Source organism: Danio rerio, chromosome 8 (assembly GCF_052040795.2).
Source record: "Danio rerio strain M-AB ecotype USA chromosome 8, GRCz13ab, whole genome shotgun sequence".
In the NCBI taxonomy this organism is placed as follows: Eukaryota; Metazoa; Chordata; class Actinopteri; order Cypriniformes; family Danionidae; genus Danio; species Danio rerio.
In genome coordinates this window covers 56,365,001-56,385,220 of record NC_141028.1, presented here as the reverse complement: position 1 = coordinate 56,385,220, position 20,220 = coordinate 56,365,001, and the positions used below count along the sequence as shown (strand labels likewise).

Below are 20,220 nucleotides of genomic sequence, written 5' to 3'. Positions count from 1 at the left end.
TGGATAGACAGGATATCAAATGGATGGATGGATAGACAGGATATCAAATGGATGGATGGATAGACAGAATAACAAATGGAAGGATGGGTGGACGAAACAACAAATGGATAGATGGATGGATAGATGGACAGAACAACAAAGGGATGAATGGACGGACAGAACAACAAATGGATGGAGGATAGACAGTTCAACAAATGGATAGATGGATGGATAGATGGACAGAACAACAAATGGATGGATGAATGGACAGAACAAAAAATGGATGAATGGATGGATAGATGGATGACTAAACAAAAAATGGATGGAACAACAAATGGATGGACAAAACAACAAATAGATGGATGGATGGACGGAAGAAAAAAAATGGATGGATGGATGGATGGATGGATGGATGGATGGACAGACGGAACAACAAATAGATGGATGGATGGACGGAACAAAAAATGGACGGATCGAAGGATGAATAGGCAGGATATCAAATGGATGGATGGATAGACAGGATATCAAATGGATGGATGGATAGACAGGATATCAAATGGATGGATGGATAGACAGGATATCAAATGGATGGATGGATAGACAGGATAACAAATGGATGGATGGATAGACAGGATATCAAGGAGATGGATGGATAGACAGGATATCAAATGGATGGATGGATAGACAGGATATCAAATGGATGGATGGATAGACAGGATATCAAATGGATGGATGGATAGACAGGATATCAAATGGATGGATGGATAGACAGGATATCAAATGGATGGATGGATAGACAGGATATCAAATGGATGGATGGATAGACAGGATATCAAATGGATTGATGGATAGACAGGATAACAAATGGATGGATGGGTGGACGAAACAACAAATGGATAGATGGATGGATAGATGGACAGAACAACAAAGGGATGAATGGACGGACAGAACAACAAATGGATGGAGGATAGACAGTTCAACAAATGGATAGATGGATGGATAGATGGACAGAACAACAAATTGATGGATGAATGGACAGAACAACAAATGGATGGAGGATAGATGAATCAACAAATGGATGGATAAATGGAGAGATGAATGAATGGATGGATGGATAAAACAATAAATGGATGGAGGATAGACAGAACAACAAATGGATGGATGGATGGATGGATGGATGACAGAACAACGAATGGATGAAGATAGATGAAACAACAAATAGATGAATAGAGGATAGATGAATCAACAAATGCATGCATGGACAGCAATAAATGGATGGATTGAGAGATGGATGGATAAACAGAACAATGGATGGATGGACAATTTTGAAATTGTTGTCATTTTCTCTCCTTTGTCAAAGCACTTAAACACTGATAATTGCTGCTTGCCTGAGGTAAAGTCTAGCTCACTTATAATCCAACATATAACACACTCACACAGTGAATATAACTCTCCATCCCCTGCAAAGCTAGTGAGCCATTTTTGGTGTAATGTTCAACCAGCTGAGTGGCCATGTAAAGGAAAGTCTCACCATAATCTGAATCTCCATCTTGCATACTTGAAGGTCGTGTTCATTGTTGACATACATTCTCTTCAGTGCACAGCGCACGCCCTGATGAGTCCTCACCAGAAACACGATAGCAAAACCACCTGCGGAAAGACAAACCAACAGTCTGAAAATCTTTAAACAGTCGAGCTACTGAGAGCTTACATGCACAGAGAGGCAAATCGATCTCATTTGCGATTCAACAAATGTAACACAGTATCTCCAGGAACACAGACAAGCTTTGTCCAGGGACATAAGGAGGTATTGAACAGTTCGGGCCCTTTCTGCTATCAGAGCAACCGTCAGGAGACACAAGCAGATTATAGACAGGTTAACCTCTGTTTAATTATGTCATGTTTGACTGTTAAAGTAAGTCTGAAGCTACATAAAAACTTTGCCTGTGCAAACAAAAAATAAAACAAAAATGAAATGATAAATGAATTGGTGGTGTTTGCCAAAGCAAGCATCATTGATTGCTCATACTTTGGCAAAGCAATTATATATAAAAAAATTATAGGAATTAATCTACTTGTGAACAAAATAATATATTGATGCAAGTTCCTCCTTAAATACAGTTAAAGTCAGAATTATTAGCCCCCCTGAAATATTAGCCCCAGTTAATGTTTTCTCCCAATTTCTGTTTAACGGAGAGAAGATTTTTTTCTACACATCTCTTAACATAATACTTTTAATAACTCATTTCTAATGACAGTAAATAATATTTGACTAGATATTTTTTAAGATACTTCTATACAGCTTAAAGGGACATTTAAAGGCTCAACTAGGTTAACTAGGCAGGTCAGGGTAATTAGGCAAGTTATTGTATAACGATGGAAAAATAGAGCTTAAAGGGGCTAATAATTTTGACCTTAAAATGGTGTTTAAAAAATATATAACTGCTTTTATTCTAGCAGAAATAAAACAAATAAGACTTTCTCCAGAAGAAAAAATATTATCAGACATACTGTGAACATTTCCTTGCTCTGTTAAATATCATTTGCGAAATATTAAAATAAAGAAAAAAAATTCAAAGGGGGCCAATAATTCTGACTTCACCTGTATATTACAGATTCAGAACAAAAATAAAAATGATTATCTTTTTCTTTTCTCAATTGTGACTTCCTTCCATGCAAGCCTGAGAGTAAAGTCAAAAACTGTGAGACACAAACTCGCATTTATTTTGGTTTTGCACAATTCTCAGCTTACATCCCATAATTGTAAATGTACATGGTGTCTATTCTATCTAGTTACATATATCTCTCTATATACAAATACACTTAAAAAAAAAAAAAAAAAAAAAAGTTTCATCTGCACCTAGTCCCGCGGCAACCTCCTCCTATGCTGTTTCTTTTAACTGCAAAGTGTTTGTTTTACAAATAATATAGATCATACAAGACTATATGCTTCTCAAGCTCTATGAGGAGTGTCATTCATGTCTGGTGCACTCAGAAGACAATCGCCTGTGATATCATGTCATTTTGTTTTTGATTGTCAGGTTGTTGTAGGCCTAGTTATAATAATATTCATACAATATAGTTAAAATGATATTTATACATGATCAAACTAGTGTTGCTTTCTCCGCTTCAGTAATGTCCAGCGGCAGAGTAACAGCTCGTGCAAAGGATGAGACGGACAAAAGTAATCAAAGCAGGCACTTCTTTTACTTATTTTCGTGTTGGCAGGTTCACAGTGCCGGGTGGAATAACGTGAGTGAACGTAAAAACAAAGCCGAATAAAGCTTTCTTTCTCCGCTTCTGCTGCTCAGCACACAGCGAGCTCACATCATCCAGCATGCGTGTCGAACTACACTACCCATAATGCACTTCGCTATGGACTACAACTTCCGAAAATAGCAGTCTTAAAGCGGTCGCTTTCTATTTCCTCTTTCCGGCAACATTAGTGTGCGACTTAAGCTAAATGGATACTAAAATAGTTTTACATTTGGTTTTGTAGTTAGGGCCTAAATAAATGTTTGTTGCAGTTTTTAATCACTTAGGTTCATTTGATTGACTATATATAAATCTGTTGATATTATTAATGCATTTATTGGGTAAAATTGCTACTTTTTACTGTCATTCAATGTGTTTTGGTCATTATCTGTCACGTTAGTGATCAAGAACAGGAACAAAAACGGGAACAAAAAGGGTGTGGATCCAAGTGCAGATTTAATATAGTATAGTGCAGTAACAGTGACAAAAAATACAAAAATCCAAAGTACAAAATAACAAAACAAACAAAACCAGAAACTCAAACAGACTAAACTAAAGCTAGACTTTGACAACTAGGATAAGATACTAAACTGGATACAGGATGACAAGATACAAGACTGGATTCAAACACACACAAGGAAGACAACGACCGACTGACAAACAGAGGATGAATGACTGAATATATAGTCCAGGTAATCACGGAGAACGGAGACAGCTGTGGTTGTAAATCAGTGTAGATGAGAGACCGGGTGTGTGTGCGAAAGAATGTATGGAAATGTAGTTCTAAAGCCACTGTAGTCCGCTGGGGGTTGCTGGCGAACTACAGTGGCATCTGGTGGACATACACAGTCATGACAATTATCAATGCACTTTCACTTTAATTGCGCATGAGCAGCGCGGCAAAAATAGACCCAGCGCCGAAACTATATCGGCACTGCTGCTTTGGCGGCGCTCACGCCTTGCGCTGCTTCTGTGCGGTATGAAAGCTCTAATCTGTTAACATGAACGCTGAAAAAACACACGCTGCTCATGCTCTACTTACATGCTGCTTATGCTCGTGTAAAAATTTAGTGATGGATACGAAAAATTTTAGCCCAAGACAGACAGATTAATTTAGCTAAACTAATTACAACAAAATAAAATAACAATAACCAGAGTAGAACCACCAAATCATCACCACATTATTCATTGCATCTTACGCACAAAAATCAATTATTTTGAAGAAAATCAGCGGCACAATGGATGAAATAAAGACCCAATCCCAATTTTACCGCTTAGCAATTCCCCTTACCCACTTCTCTTAAGCTTGAAGGCGTAGGGCAAAGGGGAAGGGGTGAATAGCCATTCGAATGTAGATTTTTTAGGACCACACTCAAAACCAAGGAGTAAGAAAATTTCCTAGAACACACCAGTGAAACACAGTGTGAAACAGGCTTTAGACAAAGCACTGAATGAATGTACGCTGTTTTTCAGCCTTCCTAAAGCACATAAAGCACAGCTACTCTCTCAATAAAATCCATGTTAGCCATTAAGCAATGAACTGGAATCAGCAGGCACACAGCAGCCCCACTCATGACGCGATGTTACATCTATTGTGAAGTGAATTTTACACACGAATAAAACAAATTGTACGCAGGAATGAACAGAGTAAACTCTAAATGTTCACACGTCTAATTACAAATGAATAGCACAATCTATTTGCACAAGCCACTTCTACTGTGAACAGCCCATAACAAACTGAAGTATGAAGTATAAAGGATGAGTTAAAATTCCAAAAATGATAAGCAAAACAAAAGTTTAGTTTCAACACACACGAACATATTTACGGGAACAAATATATGCGCCACAAATATCTTTTACAGCCACCACGTGTCTTCAGACTTAGGCCGTACTCACACTAGGTACAGTTGCCTCGAACCGGGCCAAAGCCCGCTTGTCCCCCCTCTCGTCTCCCCCGACGGCCCGCGCTCACACCACAAACAGGCTTCGGCACGCTTATGTCATCGCTGCTGCGCTGTTCAGTGAGAAGCGCTCTCTCGCTCAGCAGCACAGTGGAGATTTCTCTAGTTATATCGTTTCAGTCGTTTGATAAGCCGTCAAATATTTCGCCAAACACTCCTTAGGGATGTGGGGACACGCAGTCAGATATTTCGCCGAACACATCCGCCACTTTTGGCGCTCATAAACAATCATAAAGCTCTCGCGCTGCAGAAATGAGGAGGTTTGCTGAAGGCGCGCAGCTGTCGTGCAGTGAGGGGTTTGCGTCTTTAATAAACGACGGCAGTTTGCATTCACTGAACAGTAAGAATGATTAATAAATCCATATGAAACAGCCTCTTAAAAGTCACGTCTCGCTTTCAGTTTCAGGCTTTGGCGTGAAGTGAGCCCAAGTGAACCGCGCTCAGCCCCACCTCTTCCAACCGGGGCAGGGCCGGCCAAGTGAACCGTGCTTGAGCCCGATTCAGCGCACTCACACTTCTCAAACGATCCGGGAAACGGGCCTGGGCACGGTACGGATGGCATAGTGTGAGTAGGCCCTTAAAGACAGCAACACCCAGCTTCATATAAACCAGTCAGGACGGAGATTTTTAGTCCTCCTGCTGACTCAACTCACTTCAAGTTTATTTGTATAACGCTTTTCACATTAATGCTTTCAAATCGATTCCTACATGAAACTCTATATGCCCATATTCAGTACACACAACTCTGTACACACTCTGATCCCTCCGTCCAGGGTTTTCTTTTGTACATAAAAGCGGATTCAATAAGATAAACGTGCATGTAAACGCACGGAAAATGCCAATTACTTCCAAAATAACAAACCACGCCTGTGAACTCACTGCAAATCTCACAAACACACACACACACACTGCCTTCGGATGAGGTGTGGTGTAGTCGTAAGTAAACTGAGTATGTGATTATGTAAGGGTCTATAAATACCACCCCACTATCTTGTTTACAATGGTGCTCACAAAGAGTCTCTAAGAGGATGGACTGAGCTTTACTGTACTCGAAACTGCAGCATCTTTCAAAAATACTGCACATTACATTAAACGTGCTGGAAGAAGCCGGCAATTTGCAATATTTTATCCTGTGTCATGCAAAAAAATTAAAATTAAAAAATGTAACAATGAACAAACCACAATATTACAACAAGACATTTTTTGCTGCTTGTGCAAACCATTTATTTAAAATGAGCACAATTCTGGACACAATTCTTGAGGTTTTTTTTAGTTCATTTCATAAATAGTTTCTTGAAATTGGTATAAAAGTTTTTCAAAACTATATGAAATCAACTTTGATACAACATACACCACGGGTATTACTCAACGGCATGTAAAAAGGATGCTAAAGGGATAGTTCACCAGAAACTGAAATCATTGCTTGTTTTAAACCTTTGAGTTTCTTTTCTTCTGTTAAACACAAGATTTGAATTAAGCAAATGTTTGTTTATGGCCATTTTCGGGTCATATCACACATTAAAGTGAATTTTATATTAAAATCATGGTGTACACAACAGTCTCTGAACTTGCTGCATCCCTGACATCACTATTTTAACACTTAATCATTTTCTGGTCATCTGATATTAGGCAGGGATATATACATTAACCGGCCACTTTATTAGGTACACCTGTCTAACTCCTCGTTAACGCAAATTTCTAATCAGCCAATCACATGGCAGCAACTTAATGCATGTAGGCATGTAGACGTGGTCAAGATGATCTGCTGCAGTTCAAACAGAGCATGAGAATGGGGAAGAAAGGTGATTTAAGTGACTTTAAACGTGGCATGGTTGCTGCTGCCAGACTGGTCTGAGTATCTCAGAAACTGCTGATCTACAGGGATTTCACGCTCAACCATCACTAGAGTTTGCAGAGAATGGTCCGAAAAAGAGGAAATATCCAGTGAGCGGCAGTTCTGTGGGCACAAATGCCTTGTTGCCAGAGGTCAGAGGAGAATGGCCAGACTGGTTCCAGCTGATAGAAATAGAGGCAGAAGAGCATCTCTGAACACACAACACATCCAACTTTAAGGCAGATGGGCTACAGCAGCTGAAGACCACACCAGGTGCCACTTCTGTCAGCTAAAAACAGTAAACTGAGACTACAATTCACACAAGCTCACCAAAATTGGACAATAGAAGATTAGAGAAACGTTGCCTGGTCTGATGAGTCTCGATTTCTGCTGTGACATTAAGATGGTAGAGTCACAATTTGGCATCAACAACATAAAAGCATACATCCATTCTGGCTTGTAACAACAGTTCAGTCTGGTGGTGGTGGTGTAATGGTGTGGGGGATATTTTTTTGGCACACTTTGGGTCTATTAGTACCAGTTAAGCATTCTGTCAACACCACAGCCTACCTGAGTATTGTTGCTGACCATGTCCATCCCTTTATGACCACAGTGTACCCATCTTCAGATGGCTTCCAACAGAATAACGCACCATGTCATAAAGCACAAATCATCTCAGACTGGTTTCTTGAACATGATAATGAGTTCACTGTACTTAAATGGCCTCCACAGTCACCAGATCTCAATCCAGTAGAGCACCTTTGGGATGTGGTGGAACAGGAGATTCGCATTATGTATGTGCAGCCGACAAATCTGCAGCAACTGCGTGATGCTATCATGTCAATATGGAGCAAAATCTCTGAGAATTATTTCCAGTATCTTATTGAATCTACGCCACGAAGGATTAGGGCAGTTCTGAAGGCAAAAAGGGGTCCAACCCAGTACTAGTAAAGTGTACCTAATAAAGTAGCCGGTGAGTGTATATTGCGATCTTGAGTTTTGAAAGTAACACATCGCTTTGTAAACGTTATTATTAGCATTTCTGGAGTCTCCCCATACAGTTTGAGATTGCACTTGGAGCCAGAAGCTGCTTTGCATGACGTTAAACTTCACAAGCAGATAGTGAGTAAATATTCATTTTGGGTGAACTATCCCTTTAACAGACCTACAAAGTAACCACTTTTCACAGCCCAATAAATTCCAGTCGGATAAAATCTAGAGACAGAGACAATCAAAATCTGCGGGGAAAAAAAACAACAGCTCATTCTTTGAAAACACCATTCATTTCTGTTCCTGTGTCATCTCTATTGTGATGTGACCCTGTGTCCCAGCATGCACTACTCCGGTTTCTTCCCAGCGAGTCTCATGTGTCATTTCTGCATTGTGGAGTTTTACGGAGGTCCAAAGATAAAATTACAGCTATGTTTCCAGTGCTCAAGGGCAAATGATGACTCGTTTGAACATTCTTTTCTCAACCTGATCCAGTTCATTCATTTTCCTTCGGCTTAGTCCCTTTGTTTATCAGGGGTCACCACAGCGGAATGAACTGCTAACTTATCCAGTATATGTTTTACACAACGGATGCCCTTCCAGCTGCAACCCAGTACTGGCAAACACCCATACACAGTCCCCTTGACTCCTCAAAGAGAAAAGACCCCTGGCTAAACTTAATGGACTCCTCACAACACAAACAATACATCCAGTCCCGCACAAACACAGACAGTGACTCAGGACTGTGCTAAATTTGAGCAGCTATGTTGGAGAGGAGGTATCATTTCCTTTCACCCTCCATCTCTCATTTCCTGTCATCCCTCTTATGTGTGAGTGTGTGTTAGAAATCTCCTCGCAGGAGGTCGAAGCAGGCAGAACTGGCAGCATAAAACGGTGACTCACCCATTCAGCATTGACTCGCACGCCCACCAAAAACACTGTAGCAGCTCAAAACATACTCACTCACTATAATAAAGCAGACACTTCTGGCTACAATAGCAGGATTTGAAAAGCATGCATGTGCTGCTTTTTTCTCAGCATCGTCACTAGATGCGCTGTAAATGGCTTTATCGATTTCTTTCTACACTGTTGTTTCAGCAAATTCAAAACAATCTAACAAGAATGAATGCTCATAGTGCAGCCTTTGCAAATGCTATACGTACCATCCAACGTAACTGAACATTGAAAGTCTTGTCACTATAATAATGTCCAGTATAGAATATAAAGTCGTGCTGCAGTGGAAACAGAATGAATATTGTGTCTGACTCCATCATGAGGACTGCATCCATACATCTCTGCAATGACTCAAATCACTTATTAATAAAGTCATCTGGAATGGCAAAGAAAGCGTTCCTGCAGGACTCCCAGAGTTCATCAAGATCCTTTGTATTCATCAATGCCTCCTCCTTCATCTCACTCCAAACATGCTCAATAATGTTCATGTCTGGTGACTGGGCTGGCCAATCCTGGAGCACCTTGACCTTCTTTGCATCAGGAGCTTTGATGTGGAGGCTGAAGTATGAGAAGGAGCGCTATCCTGCTGGAGAATTTGCCCTCTCCTGTGGTTTGTAATGTAATGGGCAGCATAAATGTCTTGATACCTCAGGCTGTTGATGTTGCCATCCACTCTGCAGATCTCTTGCATTCCCCCATACTGATTGTAACCCCAAACCATGAGTTTTCCTTCACCAAACTTGACTGATTTCTCAGAGAATCTTGGGTCCATGCGGGTTTTCTGCAGTATTTGTGATGATTGGGATGCAGTTCAACAGAGGATCCATCTGAAAAATCTGCCACTTTTCCAAACGATCAACTAGATGTCAAGTTATTATTTGGTCCTCTTACGAATGGAATCGATGTGAAGACTCTCGTCAGGGAGTGTACAGAAGTATTAGGCAGCTTTAAGTTGAAGCTTTTAGAAGGGGCTACGTCAACAATTTGTTGTGGAATTATTTAAACACTGACTGCCATAAGTTGTTGTCATGATGGATTTATTTAAACATTAAAAAATTAAGACATTACCAATAGGTTAAGTCAGTGGTTCTCAAACTGTGGTACGTGTACCACTAGTGGTACGCAGGCTTCCTTCTAGTGGTACACGGAGGAATGAAATATGTCATGTAGATGCTATACACATTTCAAAATGTATCAAAAATGATGCATATAATATGCCATATATGACATATAGCCTATATTTCTAAGGTAATCTGCCGCTATTTTTTTACCTTGCAGAGTTGTAGCTGCTTTACTGGACCTACTACGCTACTGTATTTCAATACTGCTCATTTTGGTGGTACTTGGAGAGACAATTTTTTTCTGAGGTGGTACTTGATGAAAAAAGTTTAAGAACCACTGGGTTAAGTGAAATGTGAGCATACTGGCTATTCACTTTATTAGATAAATGCTCTTCTCTAGAGATCCTTTTTCTAAGGAACTATCAAACTGTAATGCTAATGAGGTAATGTAATGCTGCTCAACATATTCACAAGTGGTTTTACTGACAACTTTCTGCAGCTGAAACATTGAGTATGTTTACATGGAAGTCGAAAAAAGTCGACTTAAACGTTAAATATGCCACAGATTAGGGTTGTCAAAAGAACGGCTGCACGGTTAATCGAAAAAAAGGTCACAATCTCGATTTGACCCTACACACGATCTTAATTCTGCTTTTCTACGATTCATCCAATTATATTATCAAGGTCAGGAGAGAAGCAAGGCAGCCGCACAAGTCTTCACAGCAACATTAACTTCTTCAAATAGCGTTAAAAAGTGTCACATACTGTATTTATAAGGTATAATTCATCCAAAAATTCCATTTCTGTCTTCATGTAAGGTTGTATTCGTGGCCGTGAATCACACGTGAGCCGACCGCAAGCTATTTGTTTACTAAAGAGAATGCGCCCGTGTGCACGCATGACGCCCACTTTAGTGAACACAACCTGCATAGGCTGTGAATAACAGGTAATGAAGTTGTAAATAACGTTCAATTTGTTGCACAGAGCGATTGTTTGAGGGCCATGCGGGAGGTCTGGTTTGCATGTATGCGTTTTTTCTCACAGTGACAGCAGCCATGAGCCATACTCGGAAGTGAAAGTGAAACCTGTGCGCACATTTAAATGATTATATCGCATTTTAGAGTTATGATTACGACAAGCATTTGATATGTTTTTTTTTCTTTCATAGCTAACAAAGTGTTGTGCATGAAAATAAATGCTTACTGTGTTAGTATAACAACCCTAGCCTATATATAATGTTGAATATAATGCAAGAAGGAATCTGATAATGACAAACTTTAACAAATGATCTAATAATGTTGGTAATGACAGATGCATGTCTTAAACATAATAAATCTACTTTATATTTATGAATAGTTGTATTCTGATGTCATAATTTTACTGTGAATTAACAAACAGGACATATTGAAAGTCTGTTCAAGTCCACCATAATGACTATACACAACTGAGCATTTTAACCAACAGTAGACCAACACATAGGCCGAATATTATCATTATCAAACCATATGTATGAGAATTAACACTAATAACAGGCTACTCATTTTAACCTTTATTTTACATTTAAAGAATCGTGAGAAAATTGTGATTTTGATTTTAAGCAACAACAAACAAAAAAAAATCGTGATTTGCATTTTTGCCAGAATTGTGCAGCCCTAGTCATATCTGTGTAGCATGCGAACACAATGGCCAATCAACTGTGTTTAAGAATGCACTTGACAGTGCTTAAACGTTAGCATTTTGGACAATTTCAAACTTCAGTATTGACTGGTAGTGCAGTCGATACTTTTGACAACCCTAATCTGTGGCATATTTAATTTAAAGGTCAACCTTTTAGTTTCCGTTTCATTGTAATTAATATACAGTTTTAGCTTGCCGAGTATGCTTCTGACTGGATCAGACTAAACCAATAGAGCCCATCAACACAGTCTGAGGGAAACTCAGAAACAAACACAGTGAGCCTGACAGCTGAACACCAACAAACAGATGGCTGCCATTAGAAACATTAATGAATAAATCAGTCACTGACCATCTATTATTCACGCACACAGTCTCATTGAACAATCTGAAATAGGCAAAGACACTCTCTGAGGTCTACTCAATGACCGAAAACTTTAACAACGACCCCACAAACCCCAACCAGAACTGACACAATTGTCTTGTCCCAGCTTGCCTTCTGCTACTACACCCTAAAACATGAGAAAAGTACAGATTAAGTATACTACTAATGTCATAACTAGGCCCACACGGAATCTGCACGCGCAGAATTCCGCAGATTTTCCGTAGAATTCTGCAATTTCTGCAGATTTTTAGCCCATTATTAATTCTGTTTATTTGCTTGAGTAAATGTGTAAATCTGAATTTATTCAGTTTTTATTCAGTAATTTATTACTTTTTATTTACATTTACATTTAGACATTTAGCTTACAAATGAGGACAAGGAAGCAATTTACACAACTATAAGAGCAACAATGAATAAAAGCTGTAGGCAAGTTTCAGGTGTGTGAAGTCTAAGAAGGAGAGCATTAGTCATTTTTTTTTTTGTAGTTAGTTGAGGAGTCAGAGAGGGAGTTGCATATTAGTAAGGAAAGTGGAGACTAAATAGTTGCATATTAGTAAGGAAAGTGGAGACTAAATAATTGAGTTTTTAGTTGTTTCCTGAAGACAGGGAGTGACTCTGCCGTTCTGATGCAGTTAGGGAGTTCATTCCATCAACTGGGCAGATTGAATGCGAGAGTTCGGGAAAGTGATTTCTTCCCTCTTTGGGATGGAACCACGAGGCGACGTTCATTCACAGAACGCAAGTTTCTGGAGGGCACATACATCTGCAGAAGTGAGAGCAGATAAGAAGGGGCGCAGCCAGAAATCACTTTGTAAGCAAACATCAGAGCTTTGAATTTGATGTGAGCAGCAACTGGCAGCCAGTGCAAACGAATGAGTAGCGGAGTGACATGTGCTCTTTTAGGTTCATTAAAGACCACTCGTGCTGCTGCGTTCTGAAGCATCTGAAGAGGTTTGATAGAGTTAGCTGGAAGCCCCGCTAGTAGAGAGTTGCAATAGTCCAGTCTGGAGAGAACAATGAGTTGAGCTGCATGTTCAGATAGGAAGGGTTGGACCTTTCTGATGTTGTAGAGTGCGAATCTGCAAGATCGAGCAGTTCTAGAAATGTGGTCAGAGAAGTTTAGTTGGTCATCAATCGTTACTCCAAGGCTTTTCACCATTTTGGATGCAGTAATGGTTGCCCCATCCATCTGGATTGAAAAATTATGGTGTAGAGTCGGGTTGGCAGAAACTTCTAGCATTTCTGTTTTCATATAATATATTAAGGTTTTAGTTATGATACTCCCAAAATAATTCTGCAGAAATCCGCAGATTTTTACCAAAATTCTCTGCAGAAATAGCAAAAAACGTCTGCAGATTCCGTCTGGCCCTGGTCATAACTGCCTCGTTAAAGTAGGCATGAAATCAAAACAAACTACATTGCCAGTTTTGTGGTGAACAATTTATCTGTGCATGTCATTGAGAAAACTAAATAGTTTGTCGTTGTTATCTAAAACTAAAGTCTGAAAATGCACTTCCTGTTTGTTTTCAGTTGAATTCTCAGATTACGTCAGTCTGATGAATTGGGCGTGGCTAACATAACGTAACCACGCCCCTCAAACTATGAGTTTTGACACCAAACAGAAATGCTGAGCAGGAGGTGTCTGTTAGGTTGTAATAACTCTCCCCAAACCCTTTTTCTGATCTGTCTGAATGAAATGCCTACTTTCCTACAACCAATCAGCTCTCAGGAGAAAAACAAGCCACGCCCACTGTTTTCTCATTTAAGAAGTCTCAGCTTCTGGTTCATGCAGACTATAATGGCCACACTATTTCAAAGTCAAACCCAATTTATTTCTATACCGCTTTTTAAAATATACAATGCTCAAAAAATATTCACAGAAAAAAAACATGAGCATTAGACCATTTGTCAGACATTTTGCTGTGATATTATATAATATTCCCTCCTTAGTGTGGCGCATGCATTATTAGTGGATCAAATAGCATCTTTACATTTAGGTCACAAACATTCCTGAGGCTACAGAAATACAAATCCATTTAACAACCGTCTCTGACCAGCCCAGAGGTCATGGGTGACGCTCACAGCTGTTGACATCCTGTTTAAACTACAAATGAAATCCAAACTAAGCATATTGATTTTGCTACCTCACATTGCTAGTTTTGTGGTGAACAATTCATTTGTGCAAGTCATTGAGAAACCTCAATTAGTTTGCCCTTGTAATTTTTAATTGAAATCTGAAAATGCAGATCCTGTTTGTTTTGAGTTAAATTCTCAAATTAGATCCGTCTGAGGTGTTAGACATGGCTAACATACTTAACCACACCCCTCCAGCTGTCAGTTTTAACAACGAACAGAAATGGTGAGCAGTAGGAGGTGTATGGAGTCAATTTAGGGCCTTAAATACTTGCTAAAATAAAATAACATTTCACTGTTGCCAACTATTTTCAATTAAAAGGTGTTGAGCTCTGCCCGAAAAGTTGCTAAACATTGCTAGATTACATCATACGTCAATTTGCATATTACTGACGTCATCACATGTTTGTTTTTCAGCCTATAATTAATAAAGTACTTACATTTGCACTACACTTTATGTATGCATGTCAATTTAACTAAATGTATTGCTGTTTGAATACAGTATATTAGTATCGATGTGTAGTTAATTTGCAGTAACCTCTCAGATGTAATATACTCAGACAAGTTCCGAAACGGTCACTAAAATATCTGTGATTGTGAACAAAAAAAAAAAAAAACGGTCAAATTAAATTGTTAAAATAAAGGAGAAGCAGATCAGTTTGACTGTACAATGGATATACCTCACACAGCCGCCGGTGCTAAATCATTTGCCGTGGGTACACAGAGGGCTGATCTGCTCTCAGGCTGCAGTTGGGGAGAGACTGCTGTACGAGGAGGACTGGGCTGCCTGTAAGTGCTCTGAGGCGAGGGAGGGGTCGACGGCATCAACCGCAGCTCGTTGAGAAGAGTAGGGACGGTACAGTACGGACACATGAGAGTCTATAAAAATCCCCAGTAAGACACAAAAAAGTCTTAGGATTTTGGAAAACTTGTCACTGAGGGGGTCTGAACAATAAAAGAATTGCTAAAAATAATAATAAAATATAATAATTATAAAAAGTTGGCAACACTAGAAAGTTTTGCTAAAAAAATAAAGTATTGAGCAAAAATTAAATAAATAAATGCAAATCTCCAAAAAAAAAAAAAAAAAAAAAAAAAACGCAGAGCGAAAATTTATTTAAGAAATAAAAATAAAATCTGCAAACAAAAAAGCAGCTGCAAATAAAAATTAAGCAGAGCAAGAAGAACTAAAATACCTGCAATTAAAAAAAGAAATAAAAAATTTGCAATCGACTGGACGCGTCTTGTAAAGGCAATGCTACAAAAAATGTTTTGTATATTTATATATATATATATATATATATATATATATATATATATATATATATATATATATATATATAGAGAGAGAGAGAGTGAGAGAGAGAGAGAGAGAGAGAGAGAGAGAGAGAGAGAGAGAGAGAGAGAGAGAGAGAGAGAGAGAGAGAGAGAGAGAGAGAGAGAGAGAGAGAGTTTTATTTTTTTTAATTACATATATTTTAGTTTTTCTTGCACTGCTTGATTTCTCTTTGCAGTTCTTTATTTTTGTTAGCAAAATTATTTTTTTTCTCAAATTAATTTTTGCTTTGCGATTTTGGGAAATTTGCATTTATTTATTTATTGCTCAATAAAAATTTTTTTGTTTGCAAAACTTTGTTTTTGTTTTTGCAAGTATATAAGGCCCTAGATTGACTCCATAGAGGTGTCAGGTTGTAATAACTCTTCTAAAACCCAGATCTTTCTGATTAAAATGCCTACTTTACTACATCCAATCAGCTTGCAGAAGAAAAACAAGCCACACCCATGGTTTTCTCAATTAATATTCCATTTCTCTAGGAGCTGCGTCACAATACGAAAAAAAAAATGTTGCAAGATCTGCCTGCAGAAATCCTGTAATACACAAAGCATGCGCCTCTGTCATACACGCTGCCTCTCTGTGCTATGTAATTAAATGTTCCAGGCCTTTGAATTCAATGTCTTCTGTGTGTTAATCCAATTTGCTCCAATGCACTTTTATAGTTTATAAACACTTAACCGCTGAGCTTCCCGTAATGAAGCTGTTGAAGTCTAGCATCATTGCAGAGTTTTGTGGATAATAAGCCTGAAACGAGCCTACCGTCACAATCTGTTGACTGGACAATTAACTGCTAAACGGTGATATTTAGATGATTCACTTTCAAAATTGGTAGTTTCTATGTTTTGATGTGTGTGTATCATGATAGAATGTTTTATTTTTGGAAATAAAACAGCTTTCTAGTTGAAGGCAAATGTTTTGACAGCACCACAGACAAAGTGTTTACACTTAGAGTCTACATAAAGCGGAAGCTGCCACTATTTGTTTTTTGTATTGCGATGCGGATCCAAAATGCACGTAAAAGCAATAAAATTACACTCACCACCCACTTTATTAGGTACACCTGTCCTACTGCTCGTTAACGCGAATTTCTAATCAGCCAATCAAATGGCAGCAATTCAATGCATTTAGACTTGTAGACATGGTCAAGACGATCTGCTGCAGTTCAAACCGAGCATCAGAATGTGGAAGAAAGGTGATTTAAGTGACTTTGAACGTGGCATGGTTGTTGGTGCCAGACAGCCTGGTCTGAGTATTTCAAAAACTGCTGATCTACTGGGATTTTCACGCACAACTATCTCTATGGTTTAAAAACAATGGTCCGAAACAGAGAAAATATCCAGTAAAACGCAGTTCTGTGGCCGCAAATGCCTTGTTGATGCCAGAGGAGAATGGCCAGACTGGTTCCAGCTGATAGAAAGGCAACAGTAACTCAAATAACCACTCGTTACAACTGAGGGATGCAGAAGCAGAGCATTTCTGAACGCACAACACGTCCAACCTTGAGGCGGATGGGCTACAGCAGCAGAAGACCACACCGGGTGGTGCTACTGTCAGCTAAGAATAGGAAACTCAGGCTACTTCCAGCGGATTAACGCGCCGTGTCATAGTACGAATCATCTCAGACTGGTTTCTTGAACATGATAACGAGTTCACTGTACTCAAATGGCCTCCACAGTCACCAGTACTCAATCCAATAGAGCACCTTTGGGATGTGGTGAAACAGGATATTCGCATCATGGATGTGCAGCCGACAAATCTGCAGCAACTGCGTGATGCTGTCATGTCAATATGGAGCAAAATCTCTGAGGAATATTTCCAGTACCTTGTTGAATCTACGCCATGAATGATTAAGTCTATTCTGAAGGCAAAAGGAGGTCCAACCCAGTACTTGTAAGGTGTACCTAATAAAGTGGCTGGTGAGTGTATATGGCAGGTCCCCACAAATATAGCTGTACAAATGTGTGTGTACCTCCAAATAGTCCATTCATTCTCTTAGAGAGTGAACTGTGGCAGCCTGACTAAAAGCATAGATGTAATGGTTTAATAACACTGCGATATCCCACAAATGCCTCAAAAATTCTAGATCCAGATTATTAGGCTGAAGCCAAACATCCACCAAACTCTGCTTGAAGGTCAAAGCCTCTAGACCTTGACAGTCATTAATGTGACAAAACGGCTTAGACAGCAGAACTGTCCTCTATGCTAAAGTGGCCCACTGCCACGAGCACAAGGCTGGATGCCGTTCTTCAGAAGCGCCAGATCAAATCCGTCACAGTTCAGCTGTTGTGTTGGATAATCTCTGCTGTTAAAAATGCAAGTCACTGAAATACAGGTGCATTTTCTGTTTTCTTCGAGTAAACGTTATTTAATTATCACTATTAAATGGGAACGTTACAAATATATTCATAGGTATTCAAAAATTAACAAACCTTGTGGGGTTTTAAACAACACAAGGACCTGTAAACTCTGAAATAAATGGAAAGAGAGCCGTCAGTGAGTGGGATTACTTGAAATGTATACATTTATATACAAGATGTATAATACTTACTGGTGGAAAGATTACTGAAAAAATCCAGTAAAATTACCATTACTTGCCTAAAAATGAAGTGCAAGTAGAGTAAAAGTATCTGTTTTAAATATTACTCAAAGTATATGTAAAAAGCAGACCTTTCAAAAGTACACAAGAGTAGTGAGTAGTGTTTATAACGCTGTGAAAAGCCTGTGTTTAGATGCAGTTTGTGCAGGGATGTGTAAACGGAACATTCTGTAGTGCATTTAGTGATCGCTCATATTCGTTCGTTCTTTCATTCCATTGTTTGTTTGTTCTGTCCTTCATTCATTCACTCATTTGTTTGTTCGTTCCTTCACTCATTTGTTCCTTCCTTAGTTCTTCCCTTCATTCGTGCACTCAATCATTTGTTCCTTCATTCTTTTGTTCCTTTCTTCATTTGCTTTCTTGTTCGTTCCTTAGTTACTTCCTTGATTCATTTGGTGCTTTCTTCCTTCATTAGTTCAGTCCTTCCTTCCTGTGTTTGGTCATTTCTATCCATTCCTTGTTTGTCCCTTCCTTCATTCGGCCCTTCCTTCCATTCTTCATTCGTTCTATTTAGTGAGTGTTTTATGCTGCGTTCACACCAGACGTCGAAGAAGAGTCAAGCGCGAGTGATTTACATGTTAAGTCAATGCAAAGACACAAAAAGACATCCTGGGCACGATATGCGTGAATGAGGCGGCCCGAATGGCACGATTCGTGCGAATGAAGCGGTACGAGTTGAGCGTTTTGCGCGATTGACATGCTCAATGCTCATTTTGCGCCGAGTAACCAATCAGGAGCTTTCTCTTGTAGGGGCGTACTCATGACGTAGCGCCTGTTGTTGGTGTCCCAGGGAGAAATCCTCCAGCCGACACCGGACAACAGTTCATCAAACTGGGCTCGGCTCAGTCGGAAGCACCGCTGAAAGCTTCCATCATCCAGGTACAGTTTCTGCAGGAGTTTATGAACTCACAGAGCTGGGTGCACCGCTGAATGGATCTAGTGGACTCAGACACGGCTCCAAATGAATCAATGCTGTTTTTCAGCCTTCCTAAAGCACATTAACCGTTATTCTCTCCATAAAATCCATGTTAGCCATTTAGCAACGAAGCTACAGTCACCAGGCAGACAGAAGCCCATGACGCGAATCCACGTCTACTGCTCAGTGAATTTGAAATGAAGCGAGTAAACTCAAAATGTTCACGCGTCTATTTACGCACAAATAGTGCAACTTATCTGTGCGTACCACATCTGGTGTGAACACAGCATTAGGCTATTTGGTGATTTCAGTCATCAGTCAACATCCTTTATCTTTTCATGGGCTACATGCAGATTTTGGACATTTTTAATGCTTCCAGAAGGTTTGCTGCATTTATAAAGCGCACATGTCTTGAGATTGTTCGGTATGATGCCATTTACTTTCTATGTGCGATTTGATTGAACAAGAATCCCAGGACTGATTTTCCTACTTTAGCCAATCATCATAGACAAGAAAGAAACAAAGTAGTGACTGCAGGCCGAAGGAAAATAGTGGATTAAAAATACCGATACTGCACTAAAAATGTACTCAAGGGAAAGTAAAAGTACACATTTTTTAGCAAATTACAATTTCTGAGAAAAACTACTCAATTACAGTAATTGGAGTATTTGTAATTTGTTACTTTACACCACTGATAATACTTCAGGGAAAATATATACATTTGTACCTGAAGTGTCCATAATGGTACCTCAAAGGTTGATATTAGTAGCTAAATATTCCAAGAAGTTTACTTTTTAGGTACTAATGCATAACTCAATAATAAGTAAACTTTAAATAAAAATGTCTACTTTTTTTCCTAAAGGTACACCCCAGTGACAGCTCTCTTACCTTTATTTTCATTCTGAGAGATGACAATTACAATACTTTTCCCAAATGATGTTAAACAGAGCAAAAAAAATTTCACAGTATGTCTGATAATATTTTTTTCTTCTGGAGAAAGTCTTATTTGTTTTATTTAAGCTAGAATAAAAGCAGTTTAAAAAAATTAAAAAAACATTTTAGGGTCAATATTATTAGCCCCTTTAAGCTATTTTTTTTTTCTCGATAGTCTACAGAACAAACCATCATTATACAATAACTTGCCTA

At 39.0% G+C, this 20,220-nt stretch overlaps 1 protein-coding gene and 3 long non-coding RNA genes across 33 annotated transcripts in view; 2 read left to right on the top strand and 2 right to left on the bottom strand.

Moving 5' to 3' along the window:
- LOC147842870 (uncharacterized) overlaps positions 1 to 20,220 on the bottom strand; it is a 469,436-nt gene that overhangs the window by 131,815 nt on the left and 317,401 nt on the right. The gene's annotated exons all lie outside the window — the stretch shown is intronic.
- Positions 1 to 20,220, top strand: part of LOC147842873 (uncharacterized) — a 47,689-nt gene that overhangs the window by 9,585 nt on the left and 17,884 nt on the right. The window lies entirely within an intron of this gene.
- Positions 1 to 20,220, bottom strand: part of aak1a (AP2 associated kinase 1a) — a 101,521-nt gene that overhangs the window by 74,285 nt on the left and 7,016 nt on the right. For 27 of the 30 annotated variants that reach the window (XR_015498425.1, XR_015498427.1, XR_015498426.1 and 24 more), the window contains exon 2: positions 1,511 to 1,629. Coding sequence is in view for 25 of the 30 variants with exons in the window: in XM_087265386.1 (XP_087121512.1) it covers positions 1,511 to 1,629 (119 nt within the window). In the remaining 5 variants the exon portion in view is untranslated. Of the gene's footprint in view, positions 1 to 1,510; positions 1,746 to 20,220 lie in introns of all 30 variants that reach the window. The other 3 variants (XM_087265408.1, XM_087265410.1, XM_087265409.1) reach the window with 1 other exon arrangement.
- Positions 18,508 to 20,220, top strand: part of LOC147842874 (uncharacterized) — a 4,100-nt gene continuing 2,387 nt past the window's right edge. Inside the window, exons 1-2 of the long non-coding RNA XR_015498497.1 lie at positions 18,508 to 19,260; positions 19,362 to 20,220. The exon at positions 19,362 to 20,220 is cut by the window's right edge and continues 2,080 nt beyond it. This is a non-coding gene — a long non-coding RNA (uncharacterized LOC147842874). The remainder of the gene's footprint in view (positions 19,261 to 19,361) is intronic.